General features: G+C 42.7%; 1 protein-coding gene across 1 annotated transcript; it reads right to left on the reverse strand.

Annotated features, from left to right (window-relative positions):
• Positions 1 to 245: 245 nt before the first annotated feature.
• On the reverse strand, positions 246 to 23981 carry LOC139562301 (cysteinyl leukotriene receptor 2-like). The gene is made up of 3 exons (XM_071379889.1): positions 23678 to 23981; positions 3673 to 4063; positions 246 to 3294 (listed from the first exon to the last, which is right to left on the reverse strand). Exons 1-3 carry the CDS (start codon positions 23682 to 23684, stop codon positions 2496 to 2498), a joined length of 1197 nt encoding a protein of 398 aa, XP_071235990.1. The 5' UTR covers positions 23685 to 23981; the 3' UTR covers positions 246 to 2495.
• Positions 23982 to 24900: the final 919 nt, after the last annotated feature.

The raw sequence follows: 24900 nt of genomic DNA on the forward strand, positions 1-24900 counted from the left end.
TTACAGGCTATTGTGAAATGGTAGAACTTGCTGTAGTGTCGTGACTTTCCGTTCATTAATCTGATGACTTATTTATTTAATCCACTAACTATGTTTAATTGTTACCCGATTAAATGAATCATGGAACAATTAACACATTAGGATTTGAGACACCACGGAAGAGGTTGTTTAAACAGTTACCATGTCCACAATTAAACTCTAAGGTGTGTATCAGGTACCAAGGTAAGACCCAAGTGCAGACTGTGTGAAGTAACAATGTTTATTGTAACAGGGGCAGGCAAACGACAGGTCAAGCCAGGCAGGGTTCAATAATCCAGAGTAGAGGCCAAGGTACAGGACGGCAGGCAGGCTCAGGGTCAGGGACAGGCAGAGTGGTCAGGTGGGCGGGTACAGGGTCAGGACAGGCAAGGGTCAAAAACCAGGAGGACGAGAAAAAGAGAAACTGGAAAAAGCAGGAGCTGAGACACAAAACGCTGGTAGGTTTGAATAAACAAGACAAACACAGGGGATAATGGGGAAGATGGGCGACACCTGGAGGGGGGTGGAGACAATTACAAAGACAGGTGAAACAGATCAGGGCATCTTATCATATCATAATTCGTAAGCTCATGCATCTTCAAAAACCCCAGCCGTACTCATGATTCAGTACTACACAAATTGGTTTAATTATTCATTTACTAGCTAACTAAATAATAACAGGATAACATACACACTTAATACATGAGACAAAGGTCCCTAGCGGACTTTTACAATATGGTGGCTTTTTACACAACGACATGGAGAGGGAGAGAGAGGGAGAGAAAAAGACACATATCGTCAATACATTTCAGAATTATTCTCACAGTAATCATATAGTTTGCACACGAACCGCTGCCCATTTTGAACAAGAAATCATGAATGTATTTACATGTGAGAGCCTTTTTTCGGTCGGAACCAGCCCTCCTTGGGAAGGTTGTTGGCTTTTCATCGGCAAACTGTATGGCTCTGATTGTCCGAAAGGGATCTCCCCTTTCCCCCTCTTCTACTGTTGTTCACTCTGTAAGATAGTTAGCCAACCATGTCGACAGTTCCCATTGGTGATGAGCGTAGTAGGATAGTCTCACTTAGTTTTGCTATTCTAGATATTTGACTCAAGATATCTAATCAGCTGTCTCAGGGATTGTCTGAGAGGGGAGTTTGTTTTCCCCCTCGTGTTGGTATTCAGGATTCGCACCACGATGGAAATGAGCTGCAGCTCGCCGTCTCTCTGGTCTAAAGGAAGGTGAGTTTATTTCTTCACCTCGTATTCAGGTTCAAAGTTGCAACCATTTCAAACATGTAGCTCCTGCCTCACATTTCCTGGTCTCTGAGATTCCGCGTTTAAACCACTTTAGATGTGGGCTGCAACTCCCTGTCTTTCCTAGTCTAATGTTAATCTCTGTTAGCAGTCCTTTTATGCCCTCTGGCCAAAGAGGACGGTTCTGTCAGTCTGACATGCTCTCTAACCTCACTTGGGGCGTGTTTACTTACTATGCACAAAGTTATGTAAAACTATTTTCTATTATGGCTCTTAAAATCATGTCCCTATCTTAACAAAAATACTTTAATCTTTTCATATTATATGCACAACGTATTGGATGGAAACTTGACAGATAAAGGGGATATACTTTCCAAGTTACAGTATTTTGTCCATATAATTTTTAACGACATCACAAAATCAAAACCAATATGACATTAGTTTTCTATAACTCCCCACTGACCATTCCCCACATTCTTATGTTAGAATTATTGTTCCAGTATCCACTTTTGACCCTGTTAGAGTTTCGGCAGGAAAAGCCTGTTAACAAAGACATTCCTCTCGTGGATTTTACTGTAGGGGGAGAACGCCCCCCCCCTCTTCTCCTGTAATTTACAACAGGGTGTGAACTGTCAAACCGGCCAAGTTCCCTCCTCACCTCTTCTGTGGGTGAGATAAGGTCTGGTTATTGTCAACCATTGCCAAGCTGATCTGACCCTTTGTGATCCTCACAGGACAGTCATGACAGTAGCCAACTAGCTAGCCATGTGACTTTTTCTGATTATATCACATGAAGATGAGAAAGCTAAAAAGGCTAGCTTGCTATGTTTTTAGCCAGGCTAAAGCCAGCTAGCCAGGCTGCCAGCTAGGTAATGGCTGGCTACTATCAGCAAGGGAAGGTGACTCTTCCCTTACAAAATTAAAATACACAAATGAAAAAACGTTTCTATCGTCCCCTTGTGAATGGAATTGGCACCGGCGAGGATATCATGTTACCAAAATGTTTCTGCCACTCCAAGAATCCAACTCCACCCACGTGCATGCACGCACGTAGATCAACAGAGTGGCGCTTGTACGGTAGTAACCTTTAGTGTCTTATGTTCCTAGAGGATGTTAGGGTTCAGTCTTTGGTGTGTGTGTGTGTTTCTGGTTCAGGCCTCAGGGCTCCCTTTTACACATGCAGAAAGGTGTCTCTGATTCTGGAGAGGTTTTGAACCCTTTATGGACTGTCGTTCACAGGGCTGAGTGTGTCTGGTATGGACTCAGGAAGGGTTAGGGGTTGAGCGAGGGGTGTGTCTAGCATTGTGGGTTTTGAAGTCCTTGTTGGAATACTCCTCTTCCTGTGAGAGTACAGCAAGCTGCCCTGAGTGAGGGAGGAGAGGGACCGTTGTCGTGACAAGGCGTTGCGTATGGCCGTTCTGAAGGACTCCCCGGCACAGTAATACAACAGAGGGTTCAGCACGCTGTTGGCCGCCGCCAGACACAGCGTCACCACCAACACCCGCTGCTGTGTTGCAGTAACAACGCAGCCCCACCCGCCCACCACAGAGTGCAGGTGCATCGAGCGAGCCACGTGATAGGGCAGGAAGCACAGCAGAAATGTGAAGATCACCATGGCGACTAGACGCAGAGACTGGCGACGACGTCTCCCCTGGCTACGCTTCAGGCTCCCTGTCTGTAGCTTCTGGCTTATGGCTGTAGCTGTCAGTCGGCGGATGATGCTGCCGTAGCAACCAAGGATGGTGACGAATGGGATCAGGAAGCCGAATGTCACGCCCACGTAGTTGAGAATGAAGATCCTCTTCCAGGAGGCTGAGTTACGGGGCTCGAAGCAGCGTGTTAGTCCCGCCCTCACCCTGGTCCCCGAAAATAGGAAGGGTACCGAAGTTCCACCCACAAACAGCCAGATGCCCAAACAGGCCAATGAAGCTCGGTGGGGCGTGGCCAAGGCTCGATGATGAAGAGGCTTCAGCACGGCCAGCCAACGGAGCACGCTCAGTCCAGTCAGGAAGAGAATGCTATAGGGAAAGGGAATAATAATATAGCTTATTAGTTAGGTGCCTTTCTGGGCAAGCAGGGTCACCTCACATTATAATAACTGTGTGTGTGTGTGTGTGTGTTTGTGTTTTTTTAGTGTACAGCTGTTTTGCAGTGTGTGTGCATGTAACGGATGTGAAATGGCTAGCTAGTTAGCGGGTACGCGCTAATAGTGTTTCAATCAGTTACGTCACTTGCTCTGAAACCTAGAAGTAGTGGTTCCCCTTGGCTTTTGTGGAGCGATGGGTAACGACGCTTCGTGGGTGACTGTTGTTGATGTGTGCAGAGGGTCCCTGGTTCGCGCCCGTGTCGGGGCGAGGGGACGGTCTAAAGTTATACTGTTACATGCACATGCGTACCTGGTGTAGAGGTTGAGGTAGAAGCAGAACACACAGAGTCGGCACAGCCAATCAGGGAGTTCCCAGTGAGCGCCCCTGAAGTAGTAGGCCAATCGAAACGGCAGGGTAAGGGAGAAGCATGCGTCTGATAGGGCAAGGTTGGTCATGAGAATGGAAGAGGGAGAGCGTTTGGGCTTCAGTCGCAGGAACACGAACAGCGCTCCGCTGTTGAAAAGCAATGCTATAGGGAACACAAGTAGATAGGTGACGGTGTAGGCTCTGTACTTAAAGACCTCATCATCACCGCTACAGGACTGGTTGCTAGTCAATGCCGTCGCCGTGTGGTTGCAAAGGGGAAGGGTCACTGGTGGAAGGGTGGAGTCAAGCCCGTGGGAAGTTTCAAGCCACGGAGCTGGGGAAAGAGAGACACATTATTATTACTATCATAACCAGGGGTCAACTTGTTAATTGTTAAGAAGGGGTATGCTATGTTCAGTATTAGAAAATAGCAAAGCGAACATCTACGATGTTGACCAGAATGGAATGAAAATACAATCACAAGTCAGGTGTATTCAGGATGCTTTGAACGTTGAATGAACATTTAAAACTTGACGAATTGGTTTGAAGTACTAAAAGGACAAAACAAGATACTTGAGGCAAGGGGCATTTCAATATGTTCTTTTCAAATGTTTTATGACTTACAATCAACAATGTCCAGGACATAGCTGATATGAAAATGCCTACAAAAATGCATACCGTCATTAAATGTTTTTTCAAAGACAACTATTGGCATATCAGACTTCAAATAAGTAGGCCTAGTTGCACCGGCAAAACTGGGAAGAAGTGGAATAAAAGAAGTATGGAAAATAGCAGTAGTGTTCTTCCAGTACACAAACACACTAATTACCCTATATTTAGCCCATTGTAGGGAATATGAATTGTTCCACTGACTTACACTAGATAGTGTGAAAGACCAAATAATTTAAAGATGTGTGTGAAGTCAAGGTTGGGCGCAAGAATGCTGACTGGATCCTGTATTTGGGTCTACTTTAATTATTGTAGAAATATGTAGAAATTCTTTGTTGTTTTGAAGAGAATTTCCTGTAATTCAATGTAGTGTAACATGACTCATTACATCTTTTCAAATCCAATTGTATTTGTCACGTGTCAAATACAACCTGACAGTGAAATGCTTACTTACAAGCCCTTATACAACAATGCAGTTTTAAGAAAAATAAGTGTTAAGTTAAAAATAGATAAGTGAAAAAGTTACAAATAATTAAAGAGCAGCAGTAAAATAACAGTAGCGAGGCAATATACATGGGGTACCGGTACAGAGTAAATGTGCGGAGGCACCGGTTAGTCGAGGTAATATGTACATAGAGTTATAGGTAGGTAGAGTTATTAAAGTGACTATGCATAGATAATAAACAGAGAGTAGCAGCAGCGTAAAAGAGGGGGTGGGGAGGGGCAATGCAAATGATCTGGGTAGCCATTTGAAGCTGTTAAGAAGCCATTTTGGACCTAGACTTGGCGCTCCGGTACCGCTTGCCGTGCGGTAGCAGAAAGAACAGTCTATGACTAGAGTGGCTGGAATCTTTGACCATTTTTAGAGCCTTCCTCTGGCCCCGGTGACGTACTACGCTCTGTAGTGCCTTGCGGTCGGAGGCCGAGCAGTTGCCATACCAGGCAGTGATGCAACCAGTCATGATGCTCTCGATGGTGCAGCTGTGGAACTTTTTGAGGATCTGAGGACCCACGCCAAATCTTTTCAGTTGGATTAGCGATTTCATGACAATAAGTATGGGGGGGAAAAAGTCTATACTATTTTTTACAAATGTTATTCCAATAACAAATATATTGTAGCATCATTTATTTCAACCCTCAAGTATTAATTTAGTTAAACATCTTTTCAAAAAGTGATTAGCTCAATTGATGGCGACAGTCACGCATTAGATTACTTCCCTAGCAAAGTCAATTGTTTTGTCTCCTCGACTTTAGAAGGTCATAGCTCAGCCTCAATGTCAATGAACCAAATATATCCATATGTGCATCGGAATCCTGTCTTTCTTGTGAAATGTAAAGCTTGTTTTTCCGCCTAAAGTGTTGCGGAGTTACACGTCATTATAGATCGCTTTATAAACTGAACAAAAATATGTAAAGTGTTGGTCTGCAGAAGAGTATTAGGGCCAAGTCAAAAAACAAAAAAAGCGAGGGGTGGTGGTACAAAGATTATCATTTTTTGCATGCCAATATTTTCAAAATGTGGTAATATTTTGAAAATAAAGCTGCAATATTTCGACAATAAGGTCGAAATAACATTTTCTGAATAAAGGTGCAATATTTCCAGAATAAAGTGGCAATATTTCAAGAATAAAGTGGCAATATTTCGAGAATAATGACATGTAACCCCTTGACTTTTTCCACATTTGTTACGTTACAGCCTTATTCTAAAACATATTAAATTGTTTTCCCCCTCATCAATCTATACGCAATACTCCATAATGACAAAGCAAAAACAGTTTTTAGAACTTTTGCAAATGTATAAAAAAAAAAGATATAACATTTACATAATTATTCAGACCCTTTACTCAGTACTTTGTTCAAGCACCTTTTGCAGTGTTTACAGCCTGGAGTCTTCTTTAGTTTGATGCTACCAGCTTGGCATACCTGTATTTGGGGAGTTTCTCCCATTCTTCTTTGCAGATCCTCTCAAGCTCGGTCAGGTTGGATGGGGAGCGTTGCTGCACAACCATTTTCAGGTCTCTCCAGAGATGTTTGATCGGGTTCAAGTCCGGGCTCTGGTTGGGCCACTAAGGGACATTCAGAGACTTGTCCCAAAGCCACTCCTGCGTTGTCTTGGCTATGTGCTTAGAGTCGTTTTCCTGTTGGAGGTGAACCTTCACCCCAGTCTGAGGTCCTGTACCCTCTGGAGCAGGTTTTCATCAAGGATCTCTCTGTACTTTGCTTCGTTCATCTTTCCCTCGATCCTGACTAGTCACCCAGTCACCCAGTCTCTGCTGCTGAAAAACATTCCCACATCAGATGCTGCCACCACCATGCTTCACCGTAGGGATGATGCCAGGTTTCCTCCAGACATGACGCTTGGCTTTCAGGCCTAAGAGTTCAATCTTAGTTTCATCAGACCAGAAAATCATGTTTCTGATGGTCTGAGAGTCCTTTAGGTGTCTTTTAGCAAACTCCAAGCGGACTGTCATATGCCTTTTACTGAAGAGTGGTTTCCGTCTGGCCAATCTACCATAAAGGCCTGATTGGTGGCGTGATGCAGAGATGGTTGTCGTTCTGGAAGTTTCTCCCATCTCCACAAAGGAATTCTGGAGCTCTGTTAGTTTGAATGATGACCTGGTGAAACTATACTTGGCTTCAGTAAGAAAGAAATCGTTGCTCTTTTAGCAAATAATAACCATATTATTCTAAGTATTAGGACCTAGAAAAGGTCCACAGATTCTTTTCAGGAGGATTCGTGGTTACATACATAGGTAGAGATGGGCGGTTTGGGTGTGTATTCATGCAGGAGTGTGTGTGTGAGTTGTAAAAAGTAGGGTCAAAACAAACAAATGGCCATACCCTTACGAAAAAGATTGCTGTTTGAGTGCAGTATATAGGAACTGCAGTACACTACAGTATAACTGCAGTTAGAGTGCAGTATAACTGCAGTATGGTGCAAATACTGCATCCAAAACAACACTGTTTTTTTACTGCAGTAATTTTGCAGTGCAACTGCAGTTCGAGTGCACTGTAATTATTCCGCAATTACTGCGTCCAAAATAGCACAGTCGACTGCCGTTACTGCACTTTTACTGCAGTTTCAAAACTGCAATCTTTTTTGTAAGGGTCAGTTTAATTATCTAATACACTCGTTCAAACAGGTATCACGACGTGGCCCTTTTGGGGTGTATATTGTGCCTCCCCCCTCACTCCCTCTCCCACATCAGGTTTTACAACGGTCATAAATTCCTTCTAGAAACTCTCTCTCTTCGCTGCCTTGGAGTATGGAGGGAGAGAGCCTATGGAGAACAAAGACAGTCTTCTTCCCAAAACTCCTAATCAACAAAATTGGAGAATTAAACAATATTTCTATTTTTGAGAATGTGGGAAGGGTCCGTGGACACTTAAGGGACAATCATGTTGAGTGTGTTTCATTTGGTGATCTCATGAAGGACAGGAAACACACATAACTATATCTTTTAAAGTGTACATTTTCCAGCTGTCAGGTTTACATCTGAAGGTTGTATAAGATGAATGAATAAGTATATGAATACTTTTGAAAAGATAACAATGTGATTTAGTCTTCTAAATGAGAATTGATTGTTTTATGGTAACTTATGCACAGTAGCCACGCCCAGGTGGGCACAAACATGATGAGATTGCCCTTTTCTACCAAAGTATAAAAGTCCCTGTGACTCAATTCACACCAGACCACGCAGTTAATTAAATAAATAAGCCAATTTGTATATCGCTGATTCATAATTTATGCTCGCGTTCGTGCAGATAACCAAGGGTTTGCGACATTCAGCAATGAGAACTGATGAAGCAATAATAATACATTAATACAAGACTGTACTCGATGAGATATGAAAATATCTGAAGAGTCGATTCGGGAAATAAAGACTCTATAAACATTTTCCCATGATGCCCCGACTCCCTAGTTAATTACAGTTTACATGATTAGTTTATTCACGTAATAATAATTACACAGAGAATTGATTTGATAAAATAACAGTCTTCACATTTAATGATACTCAGACACAACATTTTGAATCTAAGATAGAATGAGGCATTTATTTTGATTCAGCCTATATAAAATTGAAAAGCAGATTGCATTATACACCCAGATTATGTGATACAGCATTGGAGCTTTAGACAGGAATTGTTGGTTGTGTGTGTTTGACCATAGAAATTGTCCCGGTGTCGCGTATCTGATGACGTCAGGGTGTTTTATGAGTTGATAAAGTTAGTGATTACATTTCTGGTACTTGGATAACAATCTAGATAATTATAGAAATTTGAGAAATAGACGCGTTGGGCCAAACGTGCTATTTCTGTGTCCCGCGTTTCAGAACCGGGTAGACTCGGTCATTATTAATTTCTCGAGGGAGGACACAGAGCCAGCCGATTGAAATTTGAGGAGATATTAGCTGACCAAGGGATAATTCTCAGTTCCCCACATTTTCAGTAGCGTGGGTAGGACACAGGCGTATCTTTTTCCTAAAATTACAATGAGTTCCGGTAACTTAGTGCTAGCAAAGAAGAATGCCGAGAATGCCGAAAATGGTTTGAAAGCAAGATGATTACTAGTAAAACTGTTTCCTTGTTTAAGGATGTTATGCTTGAAAGTGTACAAAGTAGAATTAGCTTACACGAGATGCTAAGCTAACAAAGGAAGAGCAACCATTTTGTTTTTCCTGTGTCACGTTGTAATTCCTCCGTCTTGGGCGACGGAAGTCCCGCCGCTTTGTACTTCCGTTTGATTTCAGCTTTCTGTGATCAGTGACCCCTGGGGTGTGAAGAATCAGCAGTACATTTTTTTAACATAATTATTTAGGTGACACCCAACGTGTATCACGTTTAACAAGTGGTTACTTATGATATCCAGCCAGTCTCAACTGATTGGATATCGATGTCTCATTCAATTGAACTAATAAGTAAAATTGCCAGACTTACCTTTTTCAAATGGACATTTGAAATATTATCCAAATTGATTGGTTTCTACAAATGAGACAATTTAAACTTTTCCACATTAACCTTGATACAGCAACGCTATCAGGTTAATTAAAGTTTAATTCCCAAATAGCCTATACAGGTTTGATTTATCATTAACATTGATTAATCAGTCAAATTTGCTTTTGCAAAGCTTATTCAGTACTACCCAGTACTGAAGGAAGTCCCGCCTTCGCGGGAATCCCATGTGGCTTTATGAATAAGTAACCCTAGTGGTGAATGTACCCTAACGTTTGAACTACGGTTCACACTTATGATAATTCAGCCAATCTCAATTGATTGTATGTAATCTTCTCATTCAATTTAATAAGTTAAATTGTCAAATACCTTTTCAGGTTCTTCCAAGTAAATGAGACATTTTAAACTTTTCCATATTAACCTAGATGAAGCAACGCTTTCAGGTTAATTGAAGTTGAATTCCCAGATAGCCTATCCAGGTATCATTATCATTGATTATTCAATTCAATTTGCTTTTGCAAATTCATTCACGTTCAACTCCCACATTACGGATAGAGTAGTGATAGTTCATTAACGTCTATAAAGAGATTAAAATCGTCTTTGCAGCTTCCATCGTATTCCAAAACCCAATTTAATGTTTTTAATGTTCTAATAATGTGCAAGCTATCAGAGGGGGTAGTCCCCACTCCCCCGCTAATTAGTGAACCCTCACCCATAAATGGATTGATCTCTGACCTCAGCAGTGATACAAATACTAATTATGCCATTAGTGGAAAAACAGCAGAAATTGCGAACAACGTTCTCTAAAATCAACCATCAAACACAGGCTTTGTAACGGTTCTCTCCACTTTAGCCCTTATGTATCGCCATCACAGATTGGCATTGGTCCAGTACCGCAGTGCTCAGCAGAAACACGTGCAAGACATGGCTGACATGAAGGGACAGGTGGAGAGAACCGAGCAACTATTGACAAAAGCAGGAAATTAAAACATTCTGCAAGCTGAGGAACTGCGTTTGAAATCGGAACAATTAAAAGTAACTGCAAATACTTATGATGATGAACGAGCACAAAATCTTTAAAAAAATAGTTTTCTACAGGAATAACTCAATTTAGCCAAAACTAAATACAATGTAGTCCACTCCAAACTAGATAAATCTGTCGAGTTATCTACAAACAGGAGCACGAAATGTGATAACATGCAGGCAGTTTTGTTGAATGTTACTCAAAGTAACAATGTTCTACTCCAAATGCTGCAGATCAAAGACGATCAGTTAATGAACACAATAGCTAAGTTGGATGACAAAACAGGACTCATTGAAGTCGCTAACCAAATGAATGAGGAGAGAACTCAAGTCATGAAGATAGAAATATTGATTTCTAAGCAAAGGGAGGAAATCTCATCACTAAATCTCTCGCTCTGTACTCAAGACCTCTATCCGCAAACCATGACAGATAGGTATGAGACCGAAAGGAGCAATTGAGACACTCACGTGTCCAAAATCAGTACTCTAATGCAATGCAGCAGAATACCACCCTTAGGTACAATCTGGTGGAATTCCAGAATGGTCACGTGCTGCAGCGTGACTACCCAACCAAGCAACCAGAGCCTGGTATTCAAAGGAGTGAAGACAATAGAAGGTTTCAGATTTTGCCTCCCTCGTGTCCCTCAGTCTTCTCCTCTTGGCCATTCGGCACTGAGTAATATGGCGCATCTTCGCCAACAAAGCCAAAGCTTGGCTTCTCCTCTTGACCTTTCGGCCCCAATTTCCCCACAGGATAAAGCCAACCCTTTCCACCCGCTTGGCGCGGAATGCCTTGACAAACTCGTCAAAAATGTCCCCACCTTTGACCCCGTTCCAGGTCAGCCAAACGATACTGAGAAGTTCCTAGCTGACAGATGAGGCATTGGATGGCTACCCGAACGCTACGGGTTCTGACAGGGTTTACCTGTTGAAGTGAATGTCGAATAGACACGTGACGAGGTTAGTTCGTCTACGACAGCAACACATGCTAAATGACTACGCTAACCTTGCCACAGCATTGAAATTAGAATCCAGTGGTTCTGCTACTCGCAAACACGATAGCTCACTGGCTAACACTGTCAAACAAGCTCGGAATGAACACCCACAAGCTTACTATCATAGGCTTCGTTCAGCTTACTTTGGCCTACTCACTGAAACAGGAATGGAAGAGCTGTTACCATTCAAACGAATGTTTCTGTCGAACATGTATCCTACCTTCATTAATTACTTGGGCCCTACAGCCCACATTGGCTGGCCTATCTTACAACTCGGAGAGCTTGCAAGCACAGCTTTTGAGGCATCAAAAGATCAGCACGCTAAGAGCCCTGACATCTCGGTTTTGAAGTTTGTCCAGGAGCACTCACTCCAGTTAGAGGGTGCATTATCAGGTATTGGAGCGTTGAGGAATGACGCACAACAATGGTTTCTACCATGAAACCACGACTTCAATAACCACCGCGGTCAAAATAACTGTAAAGTATGAAGCCATCGAAATGACTACCGCTACAATTGACCGGTTCGCTACGTTCCTCCACCCAACCCACACAAAGTGTCAGAGCACAAGGGTAACAAAGGGTTAAAGGACGATCAAAACGTAGACCAATGTTCTCTAGAAGTTCCGCTACATGAAGAACTAAAGCGAGATTTTTTTTAGAAAAGGGTAAAAGATCAGTCACAAGGACAAGACTGGGTATTGCTGGACACCAGGTCCGCAAGAATTAACACCCTTAGCAAGGAAGTTACAAATCAAATTTCTCCCGCTCTCACTCGAGACCCTATCCAGGGCCTACTCGATCAAGAAACAAGCCAACAGGCTTTATCTATAGACTCTGATACAAAGGTTGCGAAGAAAAAGGTCAAAAGTTTTGCTAAAGCCAAGTCCACTCAAAATCCGAAAAGTCAATCTGCTTTCACCTTGAACAGAAATGGCACATCACGTCATTGCGAACAACCACTCCACTTTGTGGGGAATATGTCCACTAAACGTGACTCTAAACGGCAATACCTGGAAATAGTCCTGGAGGAATGCTTAACTTGTCATGTGCTAATTGATTCATTGTTTGATGATCTCAAAAGGGTTTTGAAGCCAACTAAACGTTGGTTAAAAGTGCAAGGATCCGACACTACACTTCGAGGTTTCACCCAGACTACCTGGCCTCTCACATTGAGAATCATGCTGAAACTACACTTCCAGGACGTATTGCTCGTTCACCCTGTGTATGTTACCAGTCTCGAATCTGAACCCCTGGAGCAGACTTGATGGATCGGCTACTCCCACTGATGGATTGGAAAACCAACTATGTATGGTCACAGGTCACAGTGCCTTCTCCACTGACCACACTGTCTTCCCCTAATGCTAGCTGCAACACAGTCATTCACGAGGGGTATTTGTCAAAGAACCCTTTTGAGAAAGAGATGTTTCGAAACATCTGTTGGTGCAGAATCAGATCCAAGGAGATATTACCATATCTCGACACATTCCACCAGCAAACCCGATTGACCATTCTTTTCATGATTTTGAGCCAACAGTCTCTGTGAATAAGCAACTTCCCTCCTCCTTGAAGTTGTGCAACACGGTAGTTGAGATGAACTTCTCTTGTCCTTCGGATACTTCTGCAAGCACTGCGGCCGTCTCAGCAAGAAAAATATTGATGCGCAGAGTGTACTCTGCTTCCGATGATACATCTTCCGCTTTGTGGGGGACTGTCACCCCTTACAATGACACTAATGGCGTCAGTCCAGCAACTGACCCGATGACTCCCACTGGTGAAACACTTGCGATATCACAGACAGATATCCTCGTCTCAGTTTGCAGGTACTGAAGAGGTTGCCACACGCGGACGCTGTTGTGACTGACAGGCCTCGACAGCCACTGAATGTTTTAAGGCACAAACACCAGGAGATTTTGTTAAAAGGTTACAGCCATCCTCAGTGCAACGCATCCGCTGACAACTCGTACATAGGGTACGATCTTTTCATTTGTACCTCGGATACGAACACCAACCGCTGGTGGGGGGGTCCCGAGACACAAAGGGGGGGAATACTAGCCCAGACCCATGATGAGCCTCATCGCAGCTGATGGGGGGGTCGAGACTACATGCAACACTGTACAAGGCCGCCAGAGCAGATAACAAATCTAGTTGTAAACTTCCCCAGGAGAACAGAGAGGACGGGGATAACCTAAGAACAATATCTAAGATATTACGGAGGTGTACCACACTGGTCGTAAAAGAAGTCCAGTGGACGTTCCACCTCCAAAACAAATGGCAAAAATAGGCACGCCTTGCCATGTGTAGATTCAACTACAATACAACTAGTAAAATGCTATAATCATGTGTTCCTGTAGGATAACATTTCAGAATACATCGGTAGGACAACTGGTCCCCTTGAGTACCAGTACCAATGCCAGCACAGTCAGTCCAGCCACAATCAGTAAGAAGGTTAGAGACCTCACAAGTCAAATTGCTATTGATAACAGTGACAGAGGAGTTAGTAGTCACTCAGATTGCAACACGTGTAAGGGAATCTCCAAAACACTCTTCTGATGGGCAACACACATGCCACTAATAAATAGAACCCTCCATTCAGGAGGAAAGTTATTAGAAGTCATGAACCATGATCACACCACGTATGACTGGTTCAGTGCTTATAAAGTACTTCCGTTTTGAAGTTAGCTCCTCTGTGGATGACATAGCTATGAAATAAACTCCTTCATACCTAGTTATGTACTTGAAAATGTATCAATTGACCAATTCGGCACATTTGGGCATACTTGATACAAAATATTGTCCAGTATTGAAATGGTTCATTGGATCAATCTGAAACTTTGCACACACACTGCTGTCATCTAGTAGCAAAAAATCTAAATTGTGCCTAAACTGCAATAATACATTATGGCCTTACTCTTGCATTTCAAAGATGAAACATAAATAAAATTCCAAACGCATGTTTTTTTTGTTTGTATTATCTTTTACCAGTCTTGATGTGTTATATTCTCCTACATTAATTTCACATTTCCACAAAATTCTAAGAATTTCTTTTCAAATGATATCAAGAACATGCATATCCTTGCTTCAGGTCCTAAGCTACAGGCAATTAGATTTTGGTATTTCATTTAAGGAGAAAATTCAAGATGTTTAGTTCATTCTCAAAATTAAATTTAAACTTTATTTTAGAAATATTGGCACTTCATTTTTGTAATTTAGACTTTATTCTCTAAATATTGCCACTTTATTCTATAAATATTGTCGCGAAATAAAGCCCTTTGGTGGGAAAACACTCATTCTGATTGGTTGGGCCTGGCTCCCCAGTGGGTGGATCTGGCTCCCAAGATGGTGGGCCTATGCTCTCCCAGGCCCACCCATGGCTGCGCCCCTGCCCAGTCATGTGAAATCCATAGATTAGGGCCTAATGAATTCATTTAAATTGACTGATTTCCTTCTATGAACTGTAACTCTGTAAAATCTTTGAAATAGTTGCATGTTGTGTTCACATTTTTGTTCAGTATATAATAAGGATATATTTTTTCCCCTTCAAAACAAGAGACATGCTTTTTCCCCTTTTTATTATGGCATACCCCCACATACCCCCTTATATTGAGCCCTGATTTTAACCATAATCATCATCATCATTGCCATCATCGTTATTATCACCATCTTCATCACCACCATTGCCCCATTATCATCATCGCTATAACCATCATCACAATCTTCATCATTGCTGTCATGACCATTGACCACAATTTGAAATCATCATCATCATTTCTATGATGTTATTTAACTGTTAGAGAAATGTGGAGTTATTACCATAATCCTTACTTCTCTCCAATTCTTGCAGATTTCCACACGTGCCTAGGCCACAGTAAAAGTACTGAATGTGTTCTTTTCATGACAGGGTCATAGTCTACCTACCTAAATAAACCAGATTATAGGTACAGTCCAAAATTGCACTAGACAGTTACTTTGGAATAAGGAAGTGCTTCCTCAGGTGAACAGGAGTTATGCTGTTTTGGTCAGGCAAGCATTCGCTCATGCAAATGTTACAAACCACAGGCAAATGAGTGGTTATACCTGCCTGAGGCAAATGCTATGTTAACAATAACACACTATATGCAGTACAACAGTCAAACAGCACTCTGTTGAAAACAAATACTACAGCCTATAAAGTGCATTCGGAAAGTATTCAGACCCCTTGACTTTTACCACATTTTGTTTTCCGTTACAGCCTTATTCTAAAATGTATTAAATAGTTTTCCCCCCGCTCAATCTACACACAATACCCCATAAATTTAAGCAAAACCCCCCCGAAATATCAATTTACATAAGTATTCAGACCCTTTACGCAGTACTTTGTTAAAGCACCTTCGGCAGCGATTTATAACCTGGAGACTTCTTGGGAATGACGCTACAAGCTTGGCACACCTGTATTTGGGGAGTTTCTCCCATTCCTCTCTGCAGATTATCTCAAGCTCTGTCAGGATGGCTGGGGAGCATGGCTGCATAGCTATTTTCATGTATCTCCAAAGATTTCAAACTGGTTCAAGCTGATACTGCCACCACCATGCTTCCCCGTAGGGATGGTGCCAGGTTTCCTCCAGACGTGACGCTTGGCTTTCAGGCCAAAGAGTTCAATCTTGGTTTCATCAGACCAGAGAATCGTGTTTCTCATTGTCTGAGAGTCCTTTAGGTGCCTTTTGGCAAACTCCAAGCAGGCTGTCATGTGCCTTTAACTGAGGAGTGGATTCCATCTGGCCACTCTACCACAAAGGCCTGATTGGTGGCATGCTGCAGAGATGGTTGTCCTTCTGGAAGGTTCTCCCATCTCCACAGATGGCCAAACTGCTACAGACCTATATCTATCCTACCCTGCCTTTCTAAGGTCTTTCGAAAGCCAAGTCAACAAACAGATTACCGACCATTTCGAATCCCACCATACCTTCTCCGCTATGCAATCTGCTTTCAGAGCTGGTCATGGGTGCACCTCAGCCATGCTCAAGGTCCTAAACGATATCTTAACCGCCATCGATAAGAAACATTACTGTGCAGCCGTATTCGTTGACCTGGCCAAGGCTATAGACTCTGTCATTCACCATATCGGCAGACTCGACAGCCTTGGTTTCTCAAATGATTGCCTAGCCTGGTTCACCAACTACTTCTCTGATAGAGTTCAGTGTGTCAAATCGGAGGGTCTATTGTCCGGGCCTCTGGCAGTCTCTATGGGGGTGCCACAGTGTTCAATTCTTGGACCGACTCTCTTCTCTGTATACATCAATGATGTCGCTCTTGCTGCTGGGGAGTCTCTGATCCACCTCTACGCAGACGACACCATTCTGTATACTTCTGGCCCTTCTTTGGACACTGTTAACAACCCTCCAGACGAGCTTCAATGCCAAACAACTCTCCTTCCGTGGCCTCCAATTGCTCTTAAATACAAGTAAAACTAAATGCATGCTCTTCAACCGATCGCTGCCTGCACCTGCCCGCCTGTCCAACATTACTACTCTGGACGGCTCTGACTTAGAATATGTGGACAACTACAAATACCTAGGTGTCTGGTTAGACTGTAAACTCTCCTTCCAGACTCACATCAAACATCTCCAATCCAAAGTTAAATCTAGAATTGGCTTCCTATTCCGCAACAAAGCATCCTTCACTCATGCTGCCAAACATACCCTTGTAAAACTGACCATCCTACCAATCCTCGACTTCGGTGATGTCATTTACACACTTATCTCCCTCACTAGCTTTAAGCACCAGCTGTCAGAGCAGCAACTCTGGTGCTCTGTCAGAGTGACCATCGAGTTCTTGGTCACCTCCCTGACCACGCCCTTCTCCTCCGATTGCTCAGTTTGGCCGGGCGGCCAGCTCTAGGAAGAGTATTGGTGGTTCCAAACTTCTTCCATTTAAGAATGGAGGCCACTGTGGTCTTGGGGACCTTCAAGGCTGCAGAAATGTTTTGGTACCGTCCCCAGATCTGTGCCTCGATACAATCCTGTCTCGGAGCTCTACGGACAATTCCTTCAAACCCCATGGCTTGGTTTTTGCTCTGACATGCACTGTCAATTGTGGGACCGTATATAGACAGGTGTGTGCCTTTCCAAATCATGTCCAATCAATTGAATTTACCACAGGTGGACTCCGGACCCAACAGTGAATAAATCCCCCCCATAGAGACTGCCAGAGGCCCGGACAATAGACCCTCCGATTTGACACACTGAACTCTATCAGAGAAGTAGTTGGTGAACCAGGCTAGGCAATCATTTGAGAAACCAAGGCTGTCGAGTCTGCCGATATGGTGATTGACAGAGTCTATAGCCTTGGCCAGGTCAACGAATACGGCTGCACAGTATTGTTTCTTATCGATGGCGGTTAAGATATCGTTTAGGACCTTGAGCATGGCTGAGGTGCACCCATGACCAGCTCTGAAACCAGATTGCATAGCGGAGAAGGTATGGTGGGATTCGAAATGGTCGGTAATCTGTTTGTTGACTTGGCTTTCGAAAGACCTTAGAAAGGCAGGGTAGGATAGATATAGGTCTGTAGCAGTTTGGGTCAAGAGTGTCCCCCCCTTTGAAGAGGGGGATGACCGCAGCTGCTTTCCAATCTTTAGGAATCTCAGACGACATGAAAGAGAGGTTGAACAGGCTAGTAATAGGGGTGGCAACAATTTCAGCAGATAATTTTAGAAAGAAAGGGTCCAGATGATCTAGCTCGGCTGATTTGTAGGGGTCCGGATTTTGCAGCTCTTTCAGAACATCAGCTGACTGGATTTGGGAGAAGGAGAAATGGGGAAAGCTTGGGCGAGTAGCTGTGGGGGTGCAGTGCTGTTGACCGGGGTAGGGGTAGCCAGGTGGAAAGCATGGCCAGCCGTAGAAAAATGCTTATTGAAATTCTCAATTATAGTGGATTTATCGGTGGTGACAGTGTTTCCTATCTTCAGTGCAGTGGGCAGCTGGGAGGAGATGTTCTTGTTCTTCATGGACTTTACAGTGTCCCAGAACTTTTTTGAGTTTGTGTTGCAGGAAGCACATTTCTGCTTGAAAAAGCTAGCCTTGGCATTTCTAACTGCCTGTGTATATTGGTTTCTAGCTTCCCTGAAAAGTTGCATATCACGGGGGCTGTTCGATGCTAATGCAGAACGCCATAGGATGTTTTTGTGTTGGTTAAGGGCAGTCAGGTCTGGAGAGAACCAAGGGCTATATCTGTTCCTGGTTCTAAATTTCTTGAATGGGGCATGCTTATTTAAGATGGTGAGGAAGGCATTTAAAAAAAATAACCAGGCATCCTCTACTGACGGGATGAGATCAATATCCTTCCAGGATACCCCGGCCAGGTCGATTAGAAAGGCCTGCTCGCTGAAGTGTTTCAGGGAGAGTTTGACAGTAATGAGTGGAGGTCGTTTGACCGCTGACCCATTACGGATGCAGGCAATGAGGCAGTGATCGCTGAGATCTTGGTTGAAAACAGGAGAGGTGTATTTAGAGGGCAAATTGGTTAGGATGATATCTATGAGGGTGCCCGTGTTTACGGCTTTGGGGTGGTACCTGGTAGGTTCATTGATCATTTGTGTGAGATTGAGGGCATCAAGCTTAGATTGTAGGATGGCTGGGGTGTTAAGCATGTTCCAGTTTAGGTCGCCTAGCAGCATGAGCTCTGAAGATAGATGGGGGCAATCAGTTCACATATGGTGTCCAGAGCACAGCTGGGGGCAGAGGGTGGTCTATAGCAAGCGGCAACGGTGAGAGACTTGTTTTTAGAGAGGTGGATTTTTAAAAGTAGAAGTTCAAATTGTTTGGGTACAGACCTGGATAGTAGGACAGAACTCTGCAGGCTATCTTTGCAGTAGATTGCAACACCGCCCCCTTTGGCCGTTCTATCTTGTCTGAAAATGTTGTAGTTAGGGATGAAAATGTCAGAATTTTTGGTGGTCTTCCTAAGCCAGGATTCAGACACGGCTAGAACATCCGGGTTGGCAGAGTGTGCTAAAGCAGTGAATAAAACAAACTTAATGAGGAGGCTTCTAATGTTAACATGCATGAAACCAAGGCTATTACGGTTACAGAAGTCATCAAAAGAGAGCGCCTGGGGAATAGGAGTGGAGCTAGGCACTGCAGGGCCTGGATTCACCTCTACATCACCAGAGGAACAGAGGAGGAGTAGGATAAGGTTACGGCTAAAAGCTATGAGAATTGGTCGTCTAGAACGTCTAGAACAGAGAGTAAAAGGAAGTTTCTGGGGGCGATAAAATAGCCTCAAGGAATAATGTACAGACAAAGGTATGGTAGGATGTGAATACAGTGGAGATAAACCTAGGTATTGAGTGATGATGAGAGAGATATTGTCTCTAGAAACATCATTGAAACCAGGTGATGTCATCGCATGTGTGGGTGGTGGAACTGAAAGGTTGGATAAGGTATAGTAAGCAGGGCTAGAGGCTCTACAGTGAAATAAGCCAATAAACACTAACCAGAACAGCAATGGACAAGGCATATTGACATTGAGGAGAGGCATGCTTAGTCGAGTGATCATAAGGGTCCAGTGAGTAGAGGTTGGTTGGGGTCACGGCGATTCAGACAGCTAGCCGGGCCATCGGTAGCAAGCTAGCATAGGATGGAGGTCTGTTTTTAGCCTCGTGCGTTTCCGACGGTAGATTAGTGGGGTTCCGTGTGGTAGAGGGGATCAATCCAATTGGCAAAATAGATATAGTTATAGTGACCGAAGACAAATTGTCTGATAGACTTATTCAAATAGCAGCCGATAAGACAGCTAACGATTAGCGGGCCGCAGATGGGCGTTCAGGTAACGTCGCGACGGAGGTGCCAGTTGGATAACTCCCTCGGGCAGATAACGTCGGTAGTCCAGTCGTGAAGGCCCGGTGGGGCTCCGCATTGGCAGTAAAACGGGTCCGGATAGGTGATTGTAGCCCAGAAGTGGCTGATGAAATTCTTCAGCTGGCTAGCTCCGGAATAATTGATGTTTGCTCCGGGATTGACGTAAGCCAATAGTCACACGGGTGGCAGCTAGCTAGCTGCGAAATCCAGGTGTAAATGTCCAGAGCTTGCGGTTGAAATCCGGGGATATGGAGAAAAATAGGTCCGGTATGTTCTGGTCTGAGTCGCGTTGTACAAAAGTGGCGATAGATTTTCGAGCTAAAGGAATAGCTGAAGACCACAAACCGTGGTTAGCTGAAATACTAACGTTAGCCAGTAAACTGGCTAGCTTCTGGCTAGCTTCTGGCTAGCTTCTGGTTAGCTTCTATTGTGGATTTTCAGATTTGAGGTAAATAATACTTTACGGGTTGCAGGAAAGTGATTTGAAGTTGAGTTTTTGGAAAATAAAATATATAAAGATATGCGAAGAAAGGTGTAAATATATATATATATATATATACGGGACACGACAAGACGAGGACAAAGGACATCTGACTGCTATGCCATCTTGGTAACTTAAGATGTCCCGGGACAGGCTGTGCCGACTTCAGGCAATGCGCGTGGCAGAATGGGCATTGGCTGGGAAGACTCCTGGTGGCAGGGTTGCTGAGAGTCAGAGGAATTACGGTAGTGGCTGGGTTGGGACCCCTGCCATAGGCCAACCTGGCCACATTAAGGATTCGCACCGTTTTTTCTATTTTCGCCTAAAATGACACCATCTTTGAAATGCAACAGAAAGGCCATAATGTATTATTCCAGGCCAGTTGCAATTTAGATTTTGCCCATTAGATAGCAGCAATGTATGTGCAAAATTTTAGACTGATCCAATGAACCATTGTATTTCCGTTCAAGATTTTGTGTCAAGACTGCCCTAATGCGCCTAATTGGTTTATTAATAACTTTTCAAGTTCAAAACTGTCCACTCTCCTCAAACAATAGTATGGTGTTATTTCACTGTAATAGCTACTGTAAATTGGACGGTGCAGTTAGATTAACAATAATTTTATTTTGTCAATATGGGGGCGCTGTTTTCACTTTGTAAAAAATCGTTCCCAAATTAAACTGCCTCGTACTCAATTCTTGCTCGTACAATATGCATATTATTATTACTATTGGATAGAAAACACTCTCTAGTTTCTAAAACCGTTTGAATTATATCTGAGTAAAACAGAACTCATTTTGCAGCAAACTTCCTGTCAGGAACTGAAAAATCTGAAATCGGGGGCTCTGTTCCAGGGCCATCCTATTAATTTGCATGAAATCTATGGGTCTACATGCACTGCATACGCCTTCCACTAGATGTCAATAGGCAGTGAGAGGTGGAATGGGGTGTATAGCTTTATCTGAGGCGGAATAAGACCTCTTAGAATGATGTGACCAGTCTTTTCATTGTTCAGCATGGCGCGAGAAGGACCTCTGGATTGCGTTCTGAAAAGCTTTCGTTATAGACGTTAGATATCTCCGGCTCTGATTTTATTTGATATATATGTTAAAAACATCATAAAGTAGTTATTTTAAACCGAGTTATATCAGTTTATTGCGATTTTCGGTATTTTCTTTGTTTTGCGTTATGGTGAGTTGGACACTCCTGCGCCACATGGCTAGCTTTGGTTGCTAATTCGACAGATGAAGAGGACATTCTACAACCGAACAACGATTATTCTGGACAAAGGACACCTTGTACAAGATTCTGATGGAAGCTCATCAAATAGTAGGAACCATTTATGATGTTATTTCGTATTTCTGTCAAATGTTTAGACGTATTTTCCGCCCTGATTTTGGGCGCTGTCTCGCTATAACGTAAGCTGTATGTCGTACTAAAGTTATTTTTAAAAATCGAACACAGCGGTTGCATTAAGAACTAGTGTATCTTTAATTTGCTGTCCAACATGTATTTTTTAGTAAAGTTTATGATTAGTTATTTGATTAGATTAGGTGCCTCTCCAAGATTTCTCCGGACAATATTTCTGCATTTTGACTACGTATTCACATTGTAAAACCACGATTTGTGCCGCTAAATATGCACATTTTCGAACAAAACATATATGTATTGTGTAATATGATGTTATAGGACTGTCATCTGATGAAGATTGTGAAGGTTAGTGAAAAAATGTATATCTTTTGCTGGTTTATTCGCTATCGCTAACGTTGCGTTGAATGAATGCGGATGTGTGGTAGGCTATTGTAGTAAGCTAATATAATGCTATATTGTGTTTTCGCTGTAAAACACTTAAAAAATCTGAAATATTGGCTGGATTCACAAGATGTTTGTCTTTCATTTGCTGTACACCATGTATTTTTCATAAATGTTTTATGATGAGTATTTAGGTATTTCACGTTGGTCTCTATAGTTATTCTAGCTGCTTTGGTGAGATTTGTGATGGTGGCTGCAATGTAAAACTATGATTTATACCTGAAATATGCAAATTTTTCGAACAAAACATATGCTATACAATAAATATGTTATAAGACTGTCATCTGATGAAGTTGTTTCTTGGTTAGTGACTATTTATATCTTTATTTGGTCGAATTTGTGATAGCTACCTATGCGGTAAAAAAATTGTGAAAATATGCGGTTGAGTCTTTTGCTATCGTGGTTAGCTAATAGAAATACATAGTGTTTTCGCTGTAAAACATTTAAAAAATCGGAAATGATGGCTGGATTCACAAGATGTGTATCTTTCATCTGGTGTCTTGGACTTGTGATTTCATGATATTTAGATGCTAGTATTTACTTGTGGCGCTATGCTAGGCTATGCTAGTCAGCTTTTTTACTGATGAGGGTGCTCCCGGATCCGGGATGGTGACTCGTGAGAAGTTTTAAGCTTGTTTGCGAATATGAGATATGTCTATGTCCTGGGAAATGTTCTTGTTATTTACCACCTCATGCTGATCGCATTAGCCTACGTTAGCTCAACCGTCCCGTGGATGGGACACCGATCCTGAAGAAGTTTTAAACAGATGTAAACTTGAGTGTAAATTTGTGTACTTCCGTCTGGTAACGTAATACATCATACGAATTGAAGGGACTCACATTTATTTCTTTACCTACCTATTGTTCACCTAATACCTTTTTTGCACTATTGGTTAGAGCTTGTAAGTAAACATTTCACTAAGGTCTACCTGTTGTATTCGGCGCACGTGACAAATAAACTTTGATTTGATTTGACTGACACAGCTCTTGCCGGGAAGCACATTGAACATTTCACAATCAGTCAAAATTCCCTAACTGATCCATAATTGGATAAAAATGCACCCAGGTTCCATTGATGCAAAAGCAGGTATGGGCTTGTCAGGTCAGGTCTGCACCAGCCCCTGATTCCCTGTGGCTACTGTTTTTAAACAGTTCTGTGTGAAGGAGTTTCATTCACTCACCTGTCATTCTGTCAGTATCGCATGCTGCTGGATTCTGCTGTACACCCTCCGCGGGACATCAGAAAAAGGTTATGTTGATCTTTGCTGTGTTATCAGATCTTACAGTACTTGTAGATTAATGTTAGAAGTCCCTTTCCTCTCACTACACATATTTGGAGTCTTCGGAGTCCAGTAGTAGAAATGTCACAATTAAAATTCTCTTTCCTCTCCTCTCACTAGACACGTTGGGGGTTGTGTTAGTTTGAGTCTAAATAGTTTGTGCACTGTTCATGCACATTTCAAGTGATTCTTTGTTCTTGCTTGAGTTCCATGGAACCAAACCAGTATAACTACTGGGCTAAGTACCAACTCATCGACTAGCCCCGCCCCGCCTCTCTCTGTTCAGTCTGCCCTGTTTGTCAAAACAACAAAGTATGCAGATAAGACATTAGAAACCATCTGTGCTTTGTTTGTCAGATGCAAATATATACAGAGAGGGGGAGTGAGGGAGAGGTGGAAAGCTACTGACTTAACAATTATTGACTGTCATTCATGCCTCTGGCTAGTTGGTGGGAAATGTGTCAGTGTTCTTTGGAAAAGTCAGATAAGTGTGTTTGTGTTTATTTAATGTGATACCTTGGGCTAAGGACTTACTATTGAGCTGATTCCTGTGCCGTTGTTATTGGGCAGCTGGCAACTAAGGGTAATAACGCCTAGGTGAGATAATGATCAAGATATCATAGGTTATGACTCCAGACTTGTAGGGTCCAGCATGAGATGGGTGCTAGAATGCAAGAGATCGGGAGTTTGTGAGAAGGATTGTGCAAGCAAGGACATATTATCCATACAAGAGAGGTCAAATTAACCCGGGTGTGTAACTATCTCTCTATGTACAGCATAGTGCATTCAGAAAGTATTCACACCCCTTGACCTAATTCCACATTTTGTTGTGTTACAGTCAAAATGGATTAAATAAAATGTTTCTCTCTCACCCATCTACTCACTTTTATAGATAATGTTGACACCTTCTGGAAACAGAAGATACTGTCACGGTTCTCTAAAGTAGAACCCAGAAGCAGACCAGGACAAGGAGAGTAAGACGAAGGTGAGTATTTATTTACAAGTTTAAATGTAGTGATAGAAAAATCCAAGTAGCAGAGCGGGCAGCGGAGGTGAGTTGATGGAATTGAGTAAGCAGATCCAAGGAAGTAACTGAAGTCACCGACGACCAGGTAGGGATGGGA

The sequence above is a fragment of the Salvelinus alpinus genome, chromosome 2 (assembly GCF_045679555.1).
Source record: "Salvelinus alpinus chromosome 2, SLU_Salpinus.1, whole genome shotgun sequence".
Taxonomy (NCBI): Eukaryota; Metazoa; Chordata; class Actinopteri; order Salmoniformes; family Salmonidae; genus Salvelinus; species Salvelinus alpinus.

Coding starts and splice junctions, on each gene's coding strand:
- LOC139562301 (XM_071379889.1), bottom strand. Junction 3,295..3,672: donor TACCTCAACCTCTACACCAG/GTACGCATGTGC, acceptor CTTTCCCTATAG/CATTCTCTTCCTGACTGGAC.